At 41.2% G+C, this 18,800-nt stretch overlaps 1 protein-coding gene across 2 annotated transcripts in view; it reads left to right on the top strand.

The window, feature by feature from the left end:
- Nucleotides 1–9,894, top strand: part of usp43b (ubiquitin specific peptidase 43b) — a 278,525-nt gene extending 268,631 nt beyond the window's left edge. For both annotated transcript variants that reach the window (XM_060901590.1, XM_060901589.1), the window contains 4 exons: nt 2,483–2,819; nt 3,022–3,180; nt 7,164–7,331; nt 7,584–9,894. In XM_060901590.1, the coding sequence (XP_060757573.1) occupies nt 2,483–2,819; nt 3,022–3,180; nt 7,164–7,331; nt 7,584–8,695 (1,776 nt within the window). In that variant the 3' untranslated portion in view covers nt 8,696–9,894. The remainder of the gene's footprint in view (nt 1–2,482; nt 2,820–3,021; nt 3,181–7,163; nt 7,332–7,583) is intronic.
- The last annotated feature ends 8,906 nt before the right edge of the window (nt 9,895–18,800 follow it).

Here is an 18,800-nt window from a genome sequence, read left to right as displayed (position 1 = left end):
CAAAAGTATGTGAACCTCTAGGATTAGCAGTTAATTTGAAGGTGAAATGAGAGTCAGGTGTTTTCAATCAATGGGATGACAATCAGGTGTGAGTGGGCGCCCTGTTTTATTTAAATAACAGGGATCTATCAAAGTCTGATCTTCACATGTTTGTGGAAGTGTATCATGGCATGAACAAAGGAGATTTCTGTGGACCTCAGAAAAAGCGTTGTTGATGCTCATCAGGCTGGAAGAGGTGACAAAACCATCTCTAAAGAGTTTGGACTCCACCAATCCACAGTCAGACAGATTGTGTACAAATGGAGGAAATTCAAGACCATTGTTACCCTCCCCAGGCATGGTCGACCAACAAAGATCACTCCAAGAGCAAGGCGGGTAATAGTCAGTGAGGTCGCAAAGGACCCCAGGGTAACTTCTACGCAACTGAAGGCCTCTCTCACATTGGCTAATGTTAACGTTCATGAGTCCACCATCAGGAGAACACTGAACAACAATGGTGTGTATGGCAGGGTTGCAAGGAGAAAGCCACTGCTCTCCAAAAAGAACATTGCTGTTCGTCTGCAGTTTGCTAAAGATCATGTGGGCAAACCAGAAGGCTATTGGAAAAATGTTTTGTGGACGGATGAGACCAAAATAGAACTTTTTGGTTTAAATGAGAAGCGTCATGTTTGGAGAAAGGAAAACACTGCATTCCAGCATAAGAACCTTATCCCATCTGTGAAACATGGTGGTGGTATCATGGTTTGGGCCTGTTTTGCTGCATCTGGGCCAGGATGGCTTGCCATCATTGATGGAACAATGAATTCTGAATTATACCAGCGAATTCTAAAGGAAAATGTCAGGACATCTGTCCATGAACTGAATCTCAAGAGAAGGTGGGTCATGCAACAAGACAACAACCCTAAGCACACAAGTCGTTCTACCAAAGAATGGTTAAAGAAGGATAAAGTTAATGTTTTGGAATGGCCAAGTCAAAATCCTGACCTTAATCCAATCGAAATGTTGTGGAAGGACCTGAAGCGAGCAGTTCATGTGAGGAAACCCACCAACATCCCAGAGTTGAAGCTGTTCTGTATGGAGGAATGGGCTAAAATTCCTCCAAGCCGGTGTGCAGGACTGATCAACAGTTACCGCAAACGTTTAGTTGCAGTTCTTGCTGCACAAGGGGGTCACACCAGATACTGAAAGCAAAGGTTCACATACTTTTGCCACTCACAGATATGTAATATTGGATCATTTTCCTCAAATACATGACCAAGTTTAATACTTTTGTCTGATTTAACTGGGTTCCCTTTATCTACTTTTAGGACTTGTGTGAAAATCTGATTGTTTTAGGTCATATTTATGCAGAAATATAGAAAATTCTAAAGGATTCACAAACTTTCTACCACCACTGTAAAGCAACATTATGTAGCAATTTGACCTTATCAGCATCAAAACTGTTTTGATGGTACATTGACTTGTAGTAGGGAGAATGGCTTGTCCTCCATTCCAAGTCCACGCCAGTTTTGGCAAGTTGTACAGAAGTTGACCCGACAAAATGTGAAATATCTTGGGTTCATGCTGTCGCAAAGAAATACAAGTGAAAGTAAATTTAGTAAACGTGGGTTTTTGTTTGCTTGTTTGTTTGTTTGTTTGTGTGTGCGTGTGTGTCAATACAGAAAAGGTCTAGTAAAATAAACTACAAATAAAATAAACTACAAAACCTAGAATAACAAAGGGAATGATTTGACATGAAAAGAGATTAAAAAATAAGCAATTTCATTTTCAGTTCAAAGAAAAGAGATCCAAAAAGAACCATTTCCTCTCTAAAGCAGGGGTCCATGAAAACTAGCTGTGGGGGCCTCTTTTTATTATTATTTTTAAAATAAATTAGTTACAATCCTAACTCCTCATTATCAAAGTTATTAAATGTATGACTGAGTTCTTATAATTATTAGCCTAGTTGGCTTGTCACTTGAACTGAATGGATTTAAGCCAGCCTTAATTAACCAGAAAGAGGAAGGAATGTCAATAATTTCATTTGGATGTAATGTCAGTGGAAAGTTCAGGTATCGAAAAGTATAGTGTAGGCAGTATAGAATGTTCGGTCATAAATAGAGAAAATATTATTGTACAATGTTCATGATATCTGTTTGCGAAACTCTACCGTGAAAGGCCCATTGACCGGTCCAGACTCGCGTTGTGCACTCTTGTACTTGCAAAACTTTAGTATTAGTTTCCCTGTAGTTCTTGAACATCCTTATAAGGCATCACTAGTATACTTTCATTTTAATGCATATTAAATAATAAGAAAACCATATTTTAATGAGTTACATCCAAGCAGCTACCAGTCCATTAATGCAAGTAATCAGTGGAGTTGGTCAAGCTTATAGTACTGACCGTATCCACAATACTCTCAAAAAACCATGTCATGACAGAATTAATTGCAATATCATATCATATATTGTGTTGCCCATTATATTATGCCCTGCACATACAGCTGGCTCCAGATGATGCTTGGAAATGTCCTCACTGCAAGCAGCTACAGCAAGGCATGGTTCAGATGAGTCTGTGGACACTCCCAGACATCCTCATCCTCCACCTCAAGCGCTTCAGGCAGGTGGGTGAACGACGAAACAAGCTCTCCACTCTTGTGCGCTTCCCTCTCACAGCCCTGGACATGGCACCCCACATGGTCAAGAGGAGCAACTGCACCCGTCTGCCTTCCACATGGAAACATCAAAGGACCGAAACAAACCAACATCCTGAGGACTTCTTGTATGACCTGTACGCTGTGTGTAACCATCATGGAGGCATGCATGGAGGTCACTACACAGGTTTGTGGACTGATGATGAATAAACTGGGGTTAAATCAGTATAGAGTGTACATGATGAATTGCTGGATAACACTTTTATTTGAAAGTGTGTGTGTGTTTTGACAAATTGGAGTTGTGGTCATTGATTTTAGAGTGTGTCAGCAGGCAAAAGAATACACATGAGCACATTCTGCCGTTAATCTCCGCATTTCCGTTGTTTCAGCATACTGCAGGAACTCCGTGGATGGCCAGTGGTACAGTTATGATGACAGCAGTGTAGAGCCAGTGCCTGAGGGGGAAGTGTGTACACGGGGGGCTTATATCCTCTTTTACCAGAGACGCAACAGCATCCCTGCATGGTCAGCCAGCTGCTCGCTCCGAGGTCAGATTTCATCTCCATCACTATATTGTAGAAAGATTAGATCATTCGAATTGATAGCCCCTGTATTTGGCATGTTTCAGGTTGGTACTCTGACAAACAGGAGTTTGATTATGTAAAAACACCAAAGATTAAATTGATGACTCATGAAACTGTTGGTTAAATTTGTGCATGCTTATTTTATGATTAGCTTTGACAGTGTACGATTTTGATGAAGAAGGATTGATGTGTTTTGGAAATTTAAGAGGATGGCAAAGAATAAGTTATACCAAGTTAGGCCATCCTTAAAAAAAAAATCCGTTTCCTGTCCACCGGGTGAGCAAAAAAATTTTCAGTAGGGAGGGAGGGATATATATATATATATATATATATATATATATATATATATATATATTAGTGCTGTCAAGCGATTAAAATATTTAATCGCGATTAATGTCGCGACTGTCATAGTTAACTCGCGATTAATCGCAATTTAATCGCACATTTTTGTCACACGAAAAACCATTGTAATTCTCTTACCAGCATAAAAAAGTGAATGGGCTTGTTTTGTACCAATGTTTTTCTTATTGCAAAGCATAACACGTCTTGACACAGCCACTGCAAACTGAAACCTAAGCTGAGCACCGTGGCTCTTCGTCCCGAGACTAACAAGGGAACCATGAGTGAAGTAATCTACTGCTTGAGTTAATCAGAGAGACAGGTTACACAGTGACGGTAGGCTTGACATGCTTGATTATAATATAAAGTACACTATTATATTAACTTTAAGGTGTTCGTTGATAAATATTGCATTGAATCTGATCTTTACTGTTTCAGTTCACTTAACACATTTTGTACTTTTACACTTTCTGCCTGTTGATGCGTCGCGCTGTCCAATCAGAGGCGGCCAAATTTGCATATTACAGGAAGGATTTCTGGGATAGCATTGAGTTTACAGTTCAGAGGGATCTGGCTTCTTTAGACGCTGTCTTCTTAAAACTGAATAAATATTTACAAAGAGCCAAATGAGCCAGTCTTTTGAACGGCTCTTTTCAAAGAACGGATCACAAAGATGCGGATCCCATCAAAGAGCCATAAATCCCATCTATACTAGCGCGCCCTGCCCGCGCTGGTTCTTTGAGGGAGGAGGGCAGAGGACTCTGGCGGGGCGGGGCTAGCTGCTATCGTTTTTCTAAGCAAAGTCTCTGTTCCAAGTTCCTGGCAGTTTCAAAAGCTTATGAAAAACCTACATCATGTCACAGAGCGTTAATCTCGCGATAAAAAAATTATCGCCGTTAAAATTGAGTCAAGTTAACACATTAATAACGCGACATTTTTGACAGCACTTATATATATATATATATATATATATATATATATATATATATATATATATATATATGAGTGATTCCACGCTTATGGGTACTGAAATGGGGACATGAACTTATTCACCTAAAACCATTTCTTTTTTTACCATCAGGTCACAAAACATGTAATCTTTAATGAATGATATGTTAAAAGATAACTTTAATTTTCTGAGATGTAATAAAAACATATTTATATGCCAAAGTCAAGCCTATGAGTTCCAAAATGATGTCTGTTACATTACTTCTGTTACGATTGTCCATCTCGTGTCTGTTACAAATTAATTACAATCTAGCTATATACCATGTTAATCTTATTGAAAGAATGTGTATGTTTATTCTACTACACATGTTTATTAATTATATTTGCTAAAACATCACCTTCCTATGTTTCAAAAAGTAATTCTACATTGTTAAAATTGAGAATATATATGTCCACAACACTTCTGTTACGTTCTGACTTTGGCATATAAATATGTTTTTATTACATCTCAGAAAATTAAAGTTATCTTTTAACATATCATTCATTAAAGATTACGTTTTGTGACCTGATGGTAAAAAAAAATAAATGGTTTTAGGTGAATTTTTAAAAATAAGTTAATGTCCCCATTTCAGTACCCATAAGCGTGGAATCACTCGTATATATAAAATATGGATAAGAAATTGCAATGCTGTGTTTGCTTTTTCTTTCAGTACTTTTTTATTACAAAAGCAGACACATTTAATAAAATGACAGTTTAATCAACTAATTTCGTTGTGTAATTCGTTCTTTTTATTTGCTACAGACACAGTTTTTAATTCTGTCCAGCCAACCTGCATTAGTTCCGTAAACGCTTTTTTTTTTGTTCAGTTCCGTTCTCATTTTGAATAGATCTATTAGGTTCTCCTACAGATCTGTCAGGGTCATTAACAAAGTAGGTAATGAATTTCGCATAACAAAACTCAAAAGCTGTTTGTAACGTCTCGGATGGATCAAGATCAAACGAATTTTCCAGTAACGGTTTGTGATGGTCCGACACACGGACTTTTTGTAGTTTTAAATCAAGCGTTAGGCCTAGTTCGGATGAAATTACACTTTTAAAATGATCACTGAATGATTTGTTTTTCTGGATCTTTACTATTTTGTTGTTCGCTAGAATACCATTTTACGATTTCACACTTAAGCAAATGTTTGAAAACTCCGGATCTCCTTCCTTCATGGTGGCTGCCATTTTTTTGTGCCGCACGGCGCATGCGCAGAGCTGATTCGATTCTATATTCTGCACGGAACGCGTAAATGTCAAGTTCGAGTTTAGATTTACGAACCCGAAAAAAATGTCGAAAAACCGGCGTTAAAAAAAAAATTTCATCCCCACAAACGGCACTCACCCAGCCGGTGGACCGGAAACAGAACATTTTTTAATAATGGCCTTAGCTCAAGCTACACTTTTGACTGGTACGTTTCGTTTATAAATATGGAGCATCAGAGGAATTTTTTTTTTAATTCATTCCTTTCATGAAAATGCACAATATACAGTATTGAATTAGAACATAATTCAAGATACATAGATCAAACACTACGTTCACACTGCAGGCTGAAGTGACTCAAATCCGATTTTTTCGCCCATATGTGACCTGTATCCAATCTTTTATTGACAATATGAACGACACAGATCCGATTTTTTTCAAATCCGACCCAGGCCGTTTGGATATGTGGTCCTAATTCCGATTCCTATCCGATCTTTTCATATGCGACTTCAGTCTGAACCACCAGGTCGCATTCATCCGACTTGCACGTCATCAACAAGCCACAAATGTCACTATTCTGCGCTGAAGTAGGCGGCGGGTCTCTCAAAAAAAGTTACAACAACATGGCTTTGATGTTCCTTTGAATGGAGGTTGCAGTCACTACCCCGCAGAACGCCTGAGCCAAAACCCTTGCCCTCTTCCTTCTCAACCTCCTCCTTAACATCAGGCTATTGTGCATGTTCTGGCTCCGTCGCAACAACTGCATCATCGCCAGGTACTCCATGCTGGCTACTGTCATACACAGGAAACTTTAGGTTACTTCCGTAAACACTGGCCATGCTCACTGCGTGTGACGTCGTCGTATCCTGCAATGCACATGCGGAACACTTTTAGGTCGTTTTTCGTTCATACTGAGGATCACATACAAGTCGCATATATTTGTTAATGTGAACGACCTCACAAAAAAATCGGATTTCACAAAAAAATCGGAATTGAGCATTAAGCCTTGCAGTGTGAACGGAGTGTTTGTGACTCTGTTCATGATTGGAAAGGAGCAGCAAGAAGAATATAATTCTTATATTTTTGTCACATTCCAGGGCACAAAACGCACCCTTTTAATTGTGATTTAAAATCAAAATTGCAAACTGTAATAGGGTAGAACATGCAGTTGAAAATGAAATATCACAATCAAATTGTGACTTAATTTGAGTCAGTTGGAATGAATTATCTTTTAAATATGAAAAATAAAATGTAGTTTATTACATGACAAGGCTAAGGCACGTTTATCGATGAAGGTTAGCTCACACCCACAGCTGTTGTTATTATTAGCAGACTTCCTTTTTCCTGGTTTTTTCCTGTTGTCACTGAGGAGAACTGACAGGCCACACTACACGGACATGATCTCTTCTTCCACAGGCTCGACTTGCTCCTCCGTGTCTAATCACTGGCTCATCCGTTTGACGTCTGTATCAGAAGAAAGCCAAACCTTGAGTCCCACGACCAAGACCTCGAGCTGCTCCTCAGCTCCTGAACCTCAAACACCAACTGCTCCTGTTTTCCATGAGCAGCCCAAAGGAGATGCTGGTGAGTTATTTCTCTACAAGTACCCATGCGGTAGATGATCATCAACTGGAGTATCCTGGTCATGTTATTTACTGCTTATCATTGTAATGTTGTAGAGATTAAAATATGGTTTCTTGGGTTACGGTTTTGTAATTTCTGCTCGCAAAATATTGATCAAAATAATGGCAGTTTTACAAATGTCTTCATTCGGAGCATCATCAGCAATTTTCCGTTTTACAGATCCTAATTTTGTCCTCCAATCTCCACCCATAGATGGATTTGAGTCGAGACCATTTGTCCGTGGCACCCAGGGCCGTAGTGTAAGCCTGCGCTCGCCCACCAAGAACAAGGAGAACCTGGGCAAAGTGCTTCCCTTACGGTGGTCTTTTGGCTCCAAGGACCGTAAGAAAGTCGCTTCTGTCCCTCAGTCTACACAACCACAGCCTGGAGAACTGGTGGAGTACCTGGAATCTGGACGGAGGCCACGGTGCACCAAGGAGCCCATAGTGAGCCTGGTGGCGAGTCCTGCTCAAGGTAAAGCCCAGGTTCCTGGGGAAGACGCTCTGAGCTCACCGAGTGGCAGCAGCAGCTTTAGTGGAGCGGAGCGAGGAAGCTGTCGTGAGCCAGACTCACCTCGAGTACCTGAAGGCCAGAGTAGACCAGCTTCAGACAGAGGCACTACTAAGGGCAGAGATGACGGTTTTCTAGCCAGGAGGACTTCAAAGAGGAGGCAGGAGCAGCACGTAAAGTCTCAAGATGGTCAGTCTTGCCGAGAATCCACTGCTGGGCTTCAGCCTGGTACTAGCACAAGCGAAAGCAAAGATTCCACATTAAAGCAACTTTGGAACCAGCCAGCTGGAGCTACCAGGATTTTATGTAGTCAAAACCAGCAAGATGATGTTGCAGCGAGCAGGACTGAGGAGATTCCGGGCATCCCAGCATTCCTTATGCCGGGCAATGTTAAGAAGGACAGCCAGTCAAAGGACATGCGTGCCAAAGAAGGAAGTCAAGGAAGAACACCAACAAATAAGAGCTCAAACAAGCTGTCTGTGTCCAACGGCACTCCAAATGGACTGGTGGTGGAGGAGAAAAAAGGCAGCAGCACACAGAGGAGCAGCAGTGCACGGTACTACAACAAGACTCTGATCAATGCAAAGGAAACCCGCAGTGGGGGGGATATTAAGCGAGCTCTGAGCTCTTCCAGCCTTCAAAGCAGACTGGATCTGAATCTGCGGAGGACCGTGTCCTTGCAGAGGAACGGGCTGCTGGTTCCTCCTCAGAAAGGACAGACTGCTGATAAACCATCCTACAGTACAATGCAGAGGAACAGATACAGCACCACTTCACTAGGCAGACAGAGACCAGTGCCCGAGTCCTGCTTCTGATATCAGGACAGCTGAAGCGTGCAAGTGTCGGTTTAGGTGCAGATAATTCCAGTCCGAGTGCCTCCCTGAAGAGAAGATAGTTAGAAGATATTTCACAAAGGCTCGGGTTGAATGCAAGAAAACGTACAATGTTTTACTATGAGCAAAACGAAACTGCGTTTTTAAACAAATCATTTTTAATAATGTTATTTTTAAGTAGCCCACAAATTAAAATGATTTGAACTAGATTATTATTTAGCCGTTATCCCCAGACTTTCACATGTCTTGAAGTTAGCATTCTGTCTCGCATCCTTTTATCCAGTGTATCGTCCCTGTGCTGTGGCTCTAGACACGCAAAGTAATGGAATGATGAAAGTTTCATTCTTTTGTGTCACGCTTCAAATAATTTGCTGTCATGTAAGGAACGAAAACATAACAGGACATGCTGTTCTAGGAAAATAATCAACGACGATGTAGAATAACGTTTGCTTATAAGAGTTTTATTCGTCTTATACCACAGCAATTTGCCAACGATTACAATTCTTTGTTTCTTACAGAACAACACATCATACTTTTTATATTAAATTAAATGCTATATTTAATACTATGGAACATCCATGAAAATGAGTTAATTCTTATAACTTGTGCTATGGCAGCTATAAATAGTCATTCCTACACTTCATCTTGAAATTAATAAAATAAAAGCATGCAGCTTGTTGCAAAGAAGCCATACATAGCAAACTTGCCTGTCCTGGAGACTTTCCCGTGGCATGTCTGACTGTTACATGGTGCTGACTCTGGACACTCCGTCCATAAATGTTTCTTAACAGCTACTGTACATCTCTGGAAATGAGCAGTTAGTATAGAAACAATAACTTGTTAGAACAACTGCATGAATAAAAACCTCTGATCAGTCAGCACTACTGTCAAAGCCGTGCTGTTATGGAAAATTAATCAACATCATCTGAACAATCAGAATCAGGAATTCAACAGTGCTGTGGTATAAGAGAATATAATGTGAGGATTAGCCGACGATGAGGGTTAATAACGGTAGCTAATGACAGAAATGTCTAAAATCGCATGAAATCAAATGTCATCACAGCCTATTGGGTAACTTTGATCTCCAGCTTTGGTTTCAAAACCTCATCTCATCTCATTATCTCTAGCCGCTTTATCCTGTTCTACAGGGTCGCAGGCAAGCTGGAGCCTATCCCAGCTGACTACGGGCGAAAGGCGGGGTACACCCTGGACAAGTCGCCAGGTCATCACAGGGCTGACACATAGACACAGACAACCATTCACACTCACATTCACACCTACGGTCAACTTAGAGTCACCAGTTAACCTAACCTGCATGTCTTTGGACTGTGGGGGAAACCGGAGGAAACCCACGCGGACACGGGGAGAACATGCAAACTCCGCACAGAAAGGCCCTCGCCGGCCACGGGGCTTGAACCCGGACCTTCTTGCTGTGAGGCGACAGCGCTAACCACTACACCACCGTGCCGCCCGGTTTCAAAACCTAAGAAATTAATTTTTTTTTTTAATCCACCCCCCTTTATTTTATTCAGAATAATGGTCATCAGTAGGTTTGCTACATCATAAAAACCAAGATCTTGGAATTATACAATATTTCTATATAAACATTCTGTGACTTCAAGATATTCATCCATGAGGTTTTGACTAAATAAGATATATACAACTGGGATTCAACCTTTATTTTTATATGTTTAAGGAATATTTTGCAGTCATATTTCTCACATAGATTCAGTGTCCTATAAATAACTCCTACAGTTTGCGAAACGTGTCAGCTATGATATAAGTTTATGTCCCTCATCAAAAAATTCCCGTGCAAGGATTGGCCAAGGATGGCTCAGGTGACATAAAATAGTTTCACCATTGATTAAGCAATGTATCTTTTGACATAAAAAAAAAAAGGATATGGTGTGAGTCAGTGATGGTATATCCTGGATATACCATGAACGAATGTCACAATTTCAAGCTTTATGGCTGACTCGAGTCACAGCTGTGGCTCCGCGAGCATTTCTGTGTGTAGGTCTACGTACCATGATCATGCCTAGCGAGGCAGGCGATGGCGTGGTACATTGCGCATGCAAAGGTCGACGGTCGCGCTGATGTAAACAACAAATATGGCTGCCTCCAGTGAGTTTATGCTGGGATTCAATCTCAACACTTTGAGCATACACTACCGTTCAAAAGTTTGGGGTCACCCAGACAATTTTGTGTTTTCCACGAAAAGTCACACTTTTATTGACCACCATAAGTTGTAAAATGAATAGAAAATATAGTCAAGACATTTTTCTGGCCATTTTGAGCATTTAATCGACCCCACAAATGTGATGCTCCAGAAACTCAATCTGCTCAAAGGAAGGTCAGTTTTATAGCTTCTCTAAAGAGCTAAACTGTTTTCAGCTGTGCTAACATGATTGTACAAGGGTTTTCTAATCATCCATTAGCCTTCTGAGGCAATGAGCAAACACATTGTACCATTAGAACACTGGAGTGAGAGTTGCTGGAAATGGGCCTCTATACACCTATGGAGATATTGCACCAAAAACCACACATTTGCAGCTAGAATAGTCATTTACCACATTAGCAATGTATAGAGTGGATTTCTGATTAGTTTAAAGTGCCATTCCACCATTGGATGTATTCTTTGGCATAAAATACAATATATTTTGACAACATATATAAATGGTATCACTAGATAGAGAAATCTTTTAGCTTTAAAATGATATATCAAACATAATTTTTTGACAACGACAAGTATACTAATTTTGCGACCAAAGTCACCTACCCTTTTAATTTCCGCGCGTGATGTCATCGGCAGGTTCCCCTTCTTGTGTACCACGTGACGTGTGACGTGGCACATATTATCAGCAATGGCGGATAGAACGCGATAAAAATAATACCAATAAATCTAGCTAATACCAATAAATCTAGCTAACTGAAAGATTAACTCAAAATTTTTCGCAGTTTTTTTGGCCCCCATATACGAGGAGAAATGACTCTCTCACTTTGGGGGTTTCCTGGTCTAAAAATAGACCGACACGTGGTACACAAGAAGGGGAACCTGCCGATGACATCACGTTTCACTACCGCGCGGAAATTAAAAGGGTAGGTGACTTTGGTCGCAAAATTAATATACTTGTCGTTGTCAAAAAATTATGTTTGATATATCATTTTGAAGCTAAAAGATTTCTCTATCTAGTCATGTTGTCATAAAATATATTGTATTTTATGCCAAAGAATACATCCAATGGTGGAATGGCACTTTTAAAGTGATCTTCATTGAAAAGAACAGTGCTTTTCTTTCAAAAATAAGGACATTTCAAAGTGACCCCAAACTTTTGAACGGTAGTGTAGATTTTTTTGATGAGGGATATAAATGAAATATACCATGCACCGGTAATTATGGATTCTCTTCGGTGACTGGCATAGTACTATGCCAGTCACCGAAGAGAATCCATAATTTTAACCAAAGCCTCTCCGTGCATGCTATATTTGATTAATAAGGTTTAATGTGTCAAGACAGAGACTTTCAACTTTTGCAGTGATTTGTTGCTGCAAAAACGAGCCAAATTCCATTATATGTAGAACGCAAGCAAAACTATTAGGTTTAATAACTTTTTAGAAAGCCAACATTATACGATCTAGCATACTTTGCCTTGCATACGTGTGTAAAATATAGAGAAGCATTGATGGATACTGGGATCAGGTATCAGAATAATACCGTAGTCATTTATTTATACAGGGAGTGCAGAATTATTAGGCAAGTTGTATTTTTGAGGATTAGTTTTATTATTGAAAAACAACTATGTTCTTGATGAACCCAAAAGACTCATAAATATCAAAGCTGAGTATTTTTGGAAGTTGGAGTAGGGCTTTCTTAGTTTTAGCTATCTTAGGAGGATATCTGTGTGTGCAGGTGACTATAACTGTGCATAATTATTAGGCAACTTAACAAAAAACAAACATATACCCATTTCACTCATTTATTTTCACCAGGGAAACCAATATAACAACTCAACATTCACTAATATACATTGCTGGCATTCAAAAACAAAACAAAAAAAAACAAATCAGTGACTAATATAGCCGCCTTTCTTTACAAGGACACTCAAAAGCCTGCCATCCATGGATTCGGTCAGTGTTTTGATCTGTTTGCGATCAACATTGCGTGCAGCAGCAACCACAGCCTCCCAGACACTGTTCAGAGATGTGTACTGTTTCCCCTCCTTGTAGATCTCACATTTGATGAGGGACCACAGGTTTTCTATGGGGTTCAGATCAGGTGAACAAGGAGGCCACATCATTAATCTTTCTTCCTTTAGACCCTTTCTGGCCAGCCATGCTGTGGAGTACTTGGATGCGTGTGATGGAGCATTGTCCTGCATGAAAATCATGTTTTTCTTGAAGGATGCTGACTTCTTCCTGTACCACTGCTTGAAGAAGGTGTCTTCCAAAAACTGACAATAGGACTGGGAGTTGAGCTTGACGCCGTCCTCAACCCGAAAAGGTCCCACAAGCTCATCTTTGATGATACCAGCCCATACCAGTACCCCACCTCCACCTTGCTGGCGTCTGAGTCGGACTGGAGCTCTCTGCCCTTTGCTGATCCAGCCACGAGCCCATCCATCTGGCCCATCAAGACTCACTCTCATTTCATCTGTCCATAAGACCTTAGAAAAATCAGTCTTGTGATACTTCTTGGCCCAGTCTTTACGTTTCATCTTGTGTGTCTTGTTCAGTGGTGGTCGTTTTTCAGCCTTTGTTACCTTGGCCGTGTCCCTGAGTATTGCACACCTTGTGCTTTTTGACACTCCAGTGATGTTGCAGCTCTGAAATATGGCAAAACTGGTGGCAAGTGGCATCTTGGCAGCTTCACGCTTGACTTTCCTCAGTTCACGGGCAGTTAGTTTGCGCCTTTTTTTTTCAACGCGCTTCTTGCGACCCTGTTGACTATTTTGAATGAAGCGCTTGATTGTTCGATGGTCATGCTTCAAAAGCTGGGCAATTTTAAGAGTGCTCCATCCCTTTGCAATATATGTCACTATTTTTTACTTTTCTGAGTCCGTCAAATCCCTCTTCTGACCCATTTTGCCAAAGGAAAGGAAGTTGCCTAATAATTTTGCACACCTGATATAGGGTGTTGATGTCATTAGACCACACCCCCTTTCATTACAAAGATGCACATCACCTGGTATGCTTAATTGGTAGGAGGCTTTCAAGCCTATGCAGCTTGGAGTAGGCCAACATGCATAGAGAGGGTAATGTGGTCAACATACTCATTTGCCTAATAATTCTGCACTCCCTGTACTCATAAAAATGCTCCAATATCAGTATCTGAGAGCACGTGCTACTGTGTAATGTAAAGTTAACGTAAGTTGCAGTGCTACTGAACAGACAACACAAAATGAAAATGGATAATCGTCCTGTGAATATATGTAAAATTATCAAGAAAACTACAGCATCTTCCTGTAATATAAGTAATCTGATGAAACATCTTATGACGGTTAAGCGGTATCTTTAATAGAGAGCGCAAGAATGACTGACCTGACCATACAGCATCTCCAGAGCAGCCTGGGGAGCAGGTGCCTTGCTCAAGGGCTTTTCAGCCATTCCTGCTGGTCCAGGGAATCGATCCGGTGACCTTTTGGTCCCAAAGCTGCTTCTCTGACCGTTCGGCCATGGCTTCCCACTTGAGGTCTGTGAGCACTGAGACATGCACACTTCCTTTCCTCGAGTTCTCTGGGGTCTACACTTTGCTCGTGAGTCAAGGTGCAATTCACAGCACCTTGCACTTTTTATGACTACACTTGTTACCGCTCTGCGTACTCAGGCCAGCTGCGCTCATACTCTCTATTAAGCATACCGTTTCAACATTTATAATACACCTATATGAGCAAATAGTGTATTTGTGGACACCTGACCATCACACCCATATGTGGGTCTTCTCCAAACTGTTGCCACAAAATTGGAAGCACAGACTTGTACCAGCTGGCTTTGTGTGCTGTAGCATTACAGTTTCCCTTCACTGGAGCTAAGAGGCCCAAACCCGTTTCAGCATGACAATGCCCCTGTGCACAAAGCAAGCACCATGAAAACAAGGTTGGTTCTACTGATCTCAACCTCACTGAACACTTTTGGGATGAACTGAAATGCCAAACACACCCCAGGCCTCATCGCCTAACATCGGTACGGTCAGTCCTGCGCGCTGTGGCGCGTGCACCGGAAGGCGCGCCCCGGGCTGCACGCACCTCGAGCGGACTCTAGCACACGTGCCATTAACGACGCATACCTGAACATAATTAAGGAGCTATACAGGGTTAGTCAAAATTATGTTAACACGAATGGCCATTCATGATTTCAGTGACCTCAAGGACAAAATATAGGCCTCTGCATGCTCTTGCGACAAGGCTTTCGCAGATAGCTTTTCGCAGACAGTTGTAATTTATCGTAGAGCGGGGAGTAATAGGCGTGCGCGATGTTATTCACCGCCACAACGCAAGGGGTTGCGAAATCGCTAGGAGTAGTTGGTGGGTGTGGTTAGTGGAGTGTTTATCCTCCGGTTACTTATAATGACTAGAACTGGAGTCGTATAGATGTACGTACTTCCTCACTTCCTTGATCAACCGCTCTTCATGCTGCTCCATCTTCGCTCATGTTTTTAAAAATGGCGGTCGTGAAAACAAACCAAACCGGGAAAGTAGGGAAGCGGAAGTGCGTGTAGAGTGGACCAATCAGAGCCCTCTTGTCTGCGACGCTGTCTGCGAGGCTTCTGCGGTGGTCACAATTTTTGGGAGGTGCGCGCAGAGCGTCTGCGAAGGGGGGGCTATGCAGACGCCATCTGCGAGGACTGGGTTGTCAGCATAAATTGGCCTTAAGGACTGTGGTATCATCTATTCCCTGCGAAATGTGTGTCCAGGCTTTAAATGGTACTGTTGCTCGCTGGTTTGTGTGTGTTGAACACGATGGCGAACAGGTTGAGACCGTCCTGTAAATCATCTTGCACATATGGTGTATGTTTTGTGAATAAATGGTTTCTACCATTCAAGTGTGAACATCATTTTGACTAATCCTGCACCTATAATAAGGACTGTTCAGACGCACTGTCTTTGCGAAGTATTATGCTACGCCAGTACGCATTACCGAGCCTTTCTACCCGAGTTTGATTTCCTGGTTTCCTGATTGTTGTTCCTGTTCCTCGTTCCCATTTTCGCTCTGCCTCTGATACCCCGTTTGCGCCTCGCCCGACCCTTTGCTTGTTTCACTATTTGGATTTAGTCTGTCCATTTGGATTGTTTGCCTGTGTCTGTTTGCACTCTTGTACATATCTTCATTGTAAATAAACATCACTTCTGCACATACATCCGTCTACCTTGTATCTGACAGGTACGTGACCCCACAAATGCTTTTGTGGCTGAATAAGCACAAATCCCCACAGCCAAGCTCCAAACTCTAGTGGAAAGCCTTCTGAGAAGAGTGGCGGTTATTATAACAAACAGCAAAGGAGAAAGGGACTAAATGTAGAATAGGATGTTCATCAAGCACATCTGGGTGCTATAGTCATGTGTCCACAAACTTCTGGCCATATATTGTATCTTGAACATAAAATTCAGACAGCAGCAACCAACACGGATAGAACGGAATAAAATGTTCAGTGTTACCCTGATTGATTAATACTAAGTAGGCTGTTTATTTTGGGATTAGTGTTGGTCTCAACAAGTACCAAAAACATGCACATGTCCTCGTGCTTGGCTGAAAAAAATTGGTGTCAGTGCATCCCTAGAAAATGAAGCATTAAAAGATTTGTTCTGCTCTGATTTTGTTTTAAGTTGCACTTTTAGCTTTGATTTTCACATCGTTTTTAAATCCATGTATGTTGGACATATCCTGATCTATTTCTTATAGTATTTATCACTGGAAAAAGCACATGAGGAACCAACAGCCCCTTTTACAGTGCCTTGCAAAAGTATTCATCCCCCTTGGTGTTTGTCCTGTTTTGTCGCATTCCAAGATGGAATTAAAATGGATTTTTGGAGGGATAGCACCATTTGATTTACACAACATGCCGACCACTTTAAAGGTGCACTTTTTTCTTTTTTTTATTATTGTGACGCAAACACTAAGATGAAAAAAAAACAAAATCTGGAGTGTGCATAGGTATTCACCCCCTTTCGTATGAAACCCCTAAATAAGAGCTGGTCCAACCAATTCACTCCATAAGTCACATAATTAGTTGATTAAGATCCACCTGTGTGCAGTCAAAGTGTCACATGATCTGTCACATGATGTCTGTATAAATCAACCTGTTCTGGAAGGACCCTGACTCTGCAACTCTACTAAGCAAGCAATATGAAAACCAAGGAGCCTCCAAACAGGTCAGAGACAAAGTTGTGGAGAAGCATAGATCAGGGTTGGGTCATAAAAAAATATCCCGAACTTTGAATAAATCAGGGAGCAACATTAAATCCATTATAGCAAAATGGAAAGAACATGGCACCACTACAAACCTGACAAGAGAAGGCCGCCCACCAAAACTCACAGACCGGGCAAGGAGGGCATTAATCAGAGATGCAACAAAGACACCAAAGATAACACTGAAGGAGCTGCAGAGATCCACAGCAGAGATGGGAGTATCTGTCCATAGGACCACTTTAAGCCGTACACTCCAGAGCAGGGCTTTATGGAAGAGTGGCCAGAAAAAAAGCCATTGCTTAAAAAATCACATTCTGAGTTTGTCCAACAGCATGTGGCAGACTCTCCAAACACATGGAAGAAGATTCTCTGGTCAAATGAGACAAAAATTGATCTTTTTGGCCATCATGGGAAATGGCATGTGTGGTGCAAACCCAACAACCTGAGAACACCATTCCTACAGTGAAGCATGGTGGTGGCAGCATCATGCTGTGAGGATGTTTTTCATCTGCAGGGACAGGAAAGCTGGTCAGGACTGAAGGAAAGATGGATGGCACTAAATACAGGGCAATTCTGGAGGAAAACCTGCTTGAGTCGGCCAGAGGTTTGAGACTGGGACGAAGGATCATGTTCCAGCAGGACAATGACCCTAAACATGCTGCTAAAGCTACACTGGAGTGGTTTGAAGGGAAACATTTAAATGTCTTGGAATGGCCTAATCAAAGCCCAGACCTCAATCCAATTGAGAATCTGTGGGATAACTTGAAGATTGCTGGACACCAACGCAACCATCTAACTTAAAGGAGTTGGATCAGTTTTGCCTTGAGGAACGGACAAAAATCCCAGTGGCTAGATGCGGTAAGTTAATAGAGACATACCCCAAGAGACTTGCAGCTGTAATTGTAGCAAAAGGTGGCTCTACGAAGTATTGATTTGGGGGGTGAATACCTGTGCACTCTCCAGATTTCTGTTTTTTCATCTTAATTATTGTTTGTGTCACAATAAAACAATGCGCACCTTTTAAAGTTGTTGGCATGTTGTTTAAATCAAATGGTGCCAACCCACCAAAAAATCCATTTTAATTCCAGCTTGTAATGCGACAAAACAGGATAAACACCAAGGGGGATGAATACTTTTGCAAGGCACTGTACAAACATTTCCTGGTACTCTGTGTAAACATGGTTCGAGTCAGGTAAAAACTTGGAATATGCTTCTTTGCCAAGCAAACCCTAAAACATTGTCGAGACAAATTTAAAAAAAAAATGCTTGAGGGAATTGCACAGCGGCGGTAAATTTGTAGAGATCCTCTATGGTATGGTGCACCAGGCGTTGTTTTTGTTTGTTTGTTTTTTGTTTGTCCCCCCCCCCCCCCCCCCCCAGGGCACAGAACCAGTTACTTTCCTAACGTACACTAGTTGGATCAATATACGCTTGTCTTTTCTTCTCTTAAAATGTACCGTGTTGGATAAATACACCAGAGAAGCTGATAAGTATGCAATTCAACATTTATGCAATTAAATGCAGCCGAATAAATCGATTCTTGTTAAATACAAAAACAGCAGTCAGTGTTTATCTGCAAAACAGCTCAAAGGTTGCGATATTATTTAAGTGCCTTTTGATAATGTTCTTGAAGGAGCATTAGTATTAATGTTTTCTATATAGACACGTGCACACTTGCAATGTG

This window comes from Neoarius graeffei, chromosome 20 (genome assembly GCF_027579695.1).
Source record: "Neoarius graeffei isolate fNeoGra1 chromosome 20, fNeoGra1.pri, whole genome shotgun sequence".
Lineage (NCBI taxonomy): Eukaryota > Metazoa > Chordata > Actinopteri > Siluriformes > Ariidae > Neoarius > Neoarius graeffei.
This window is presented reverse-complemented; position numbering and strand designations above follow the sequence as displayed.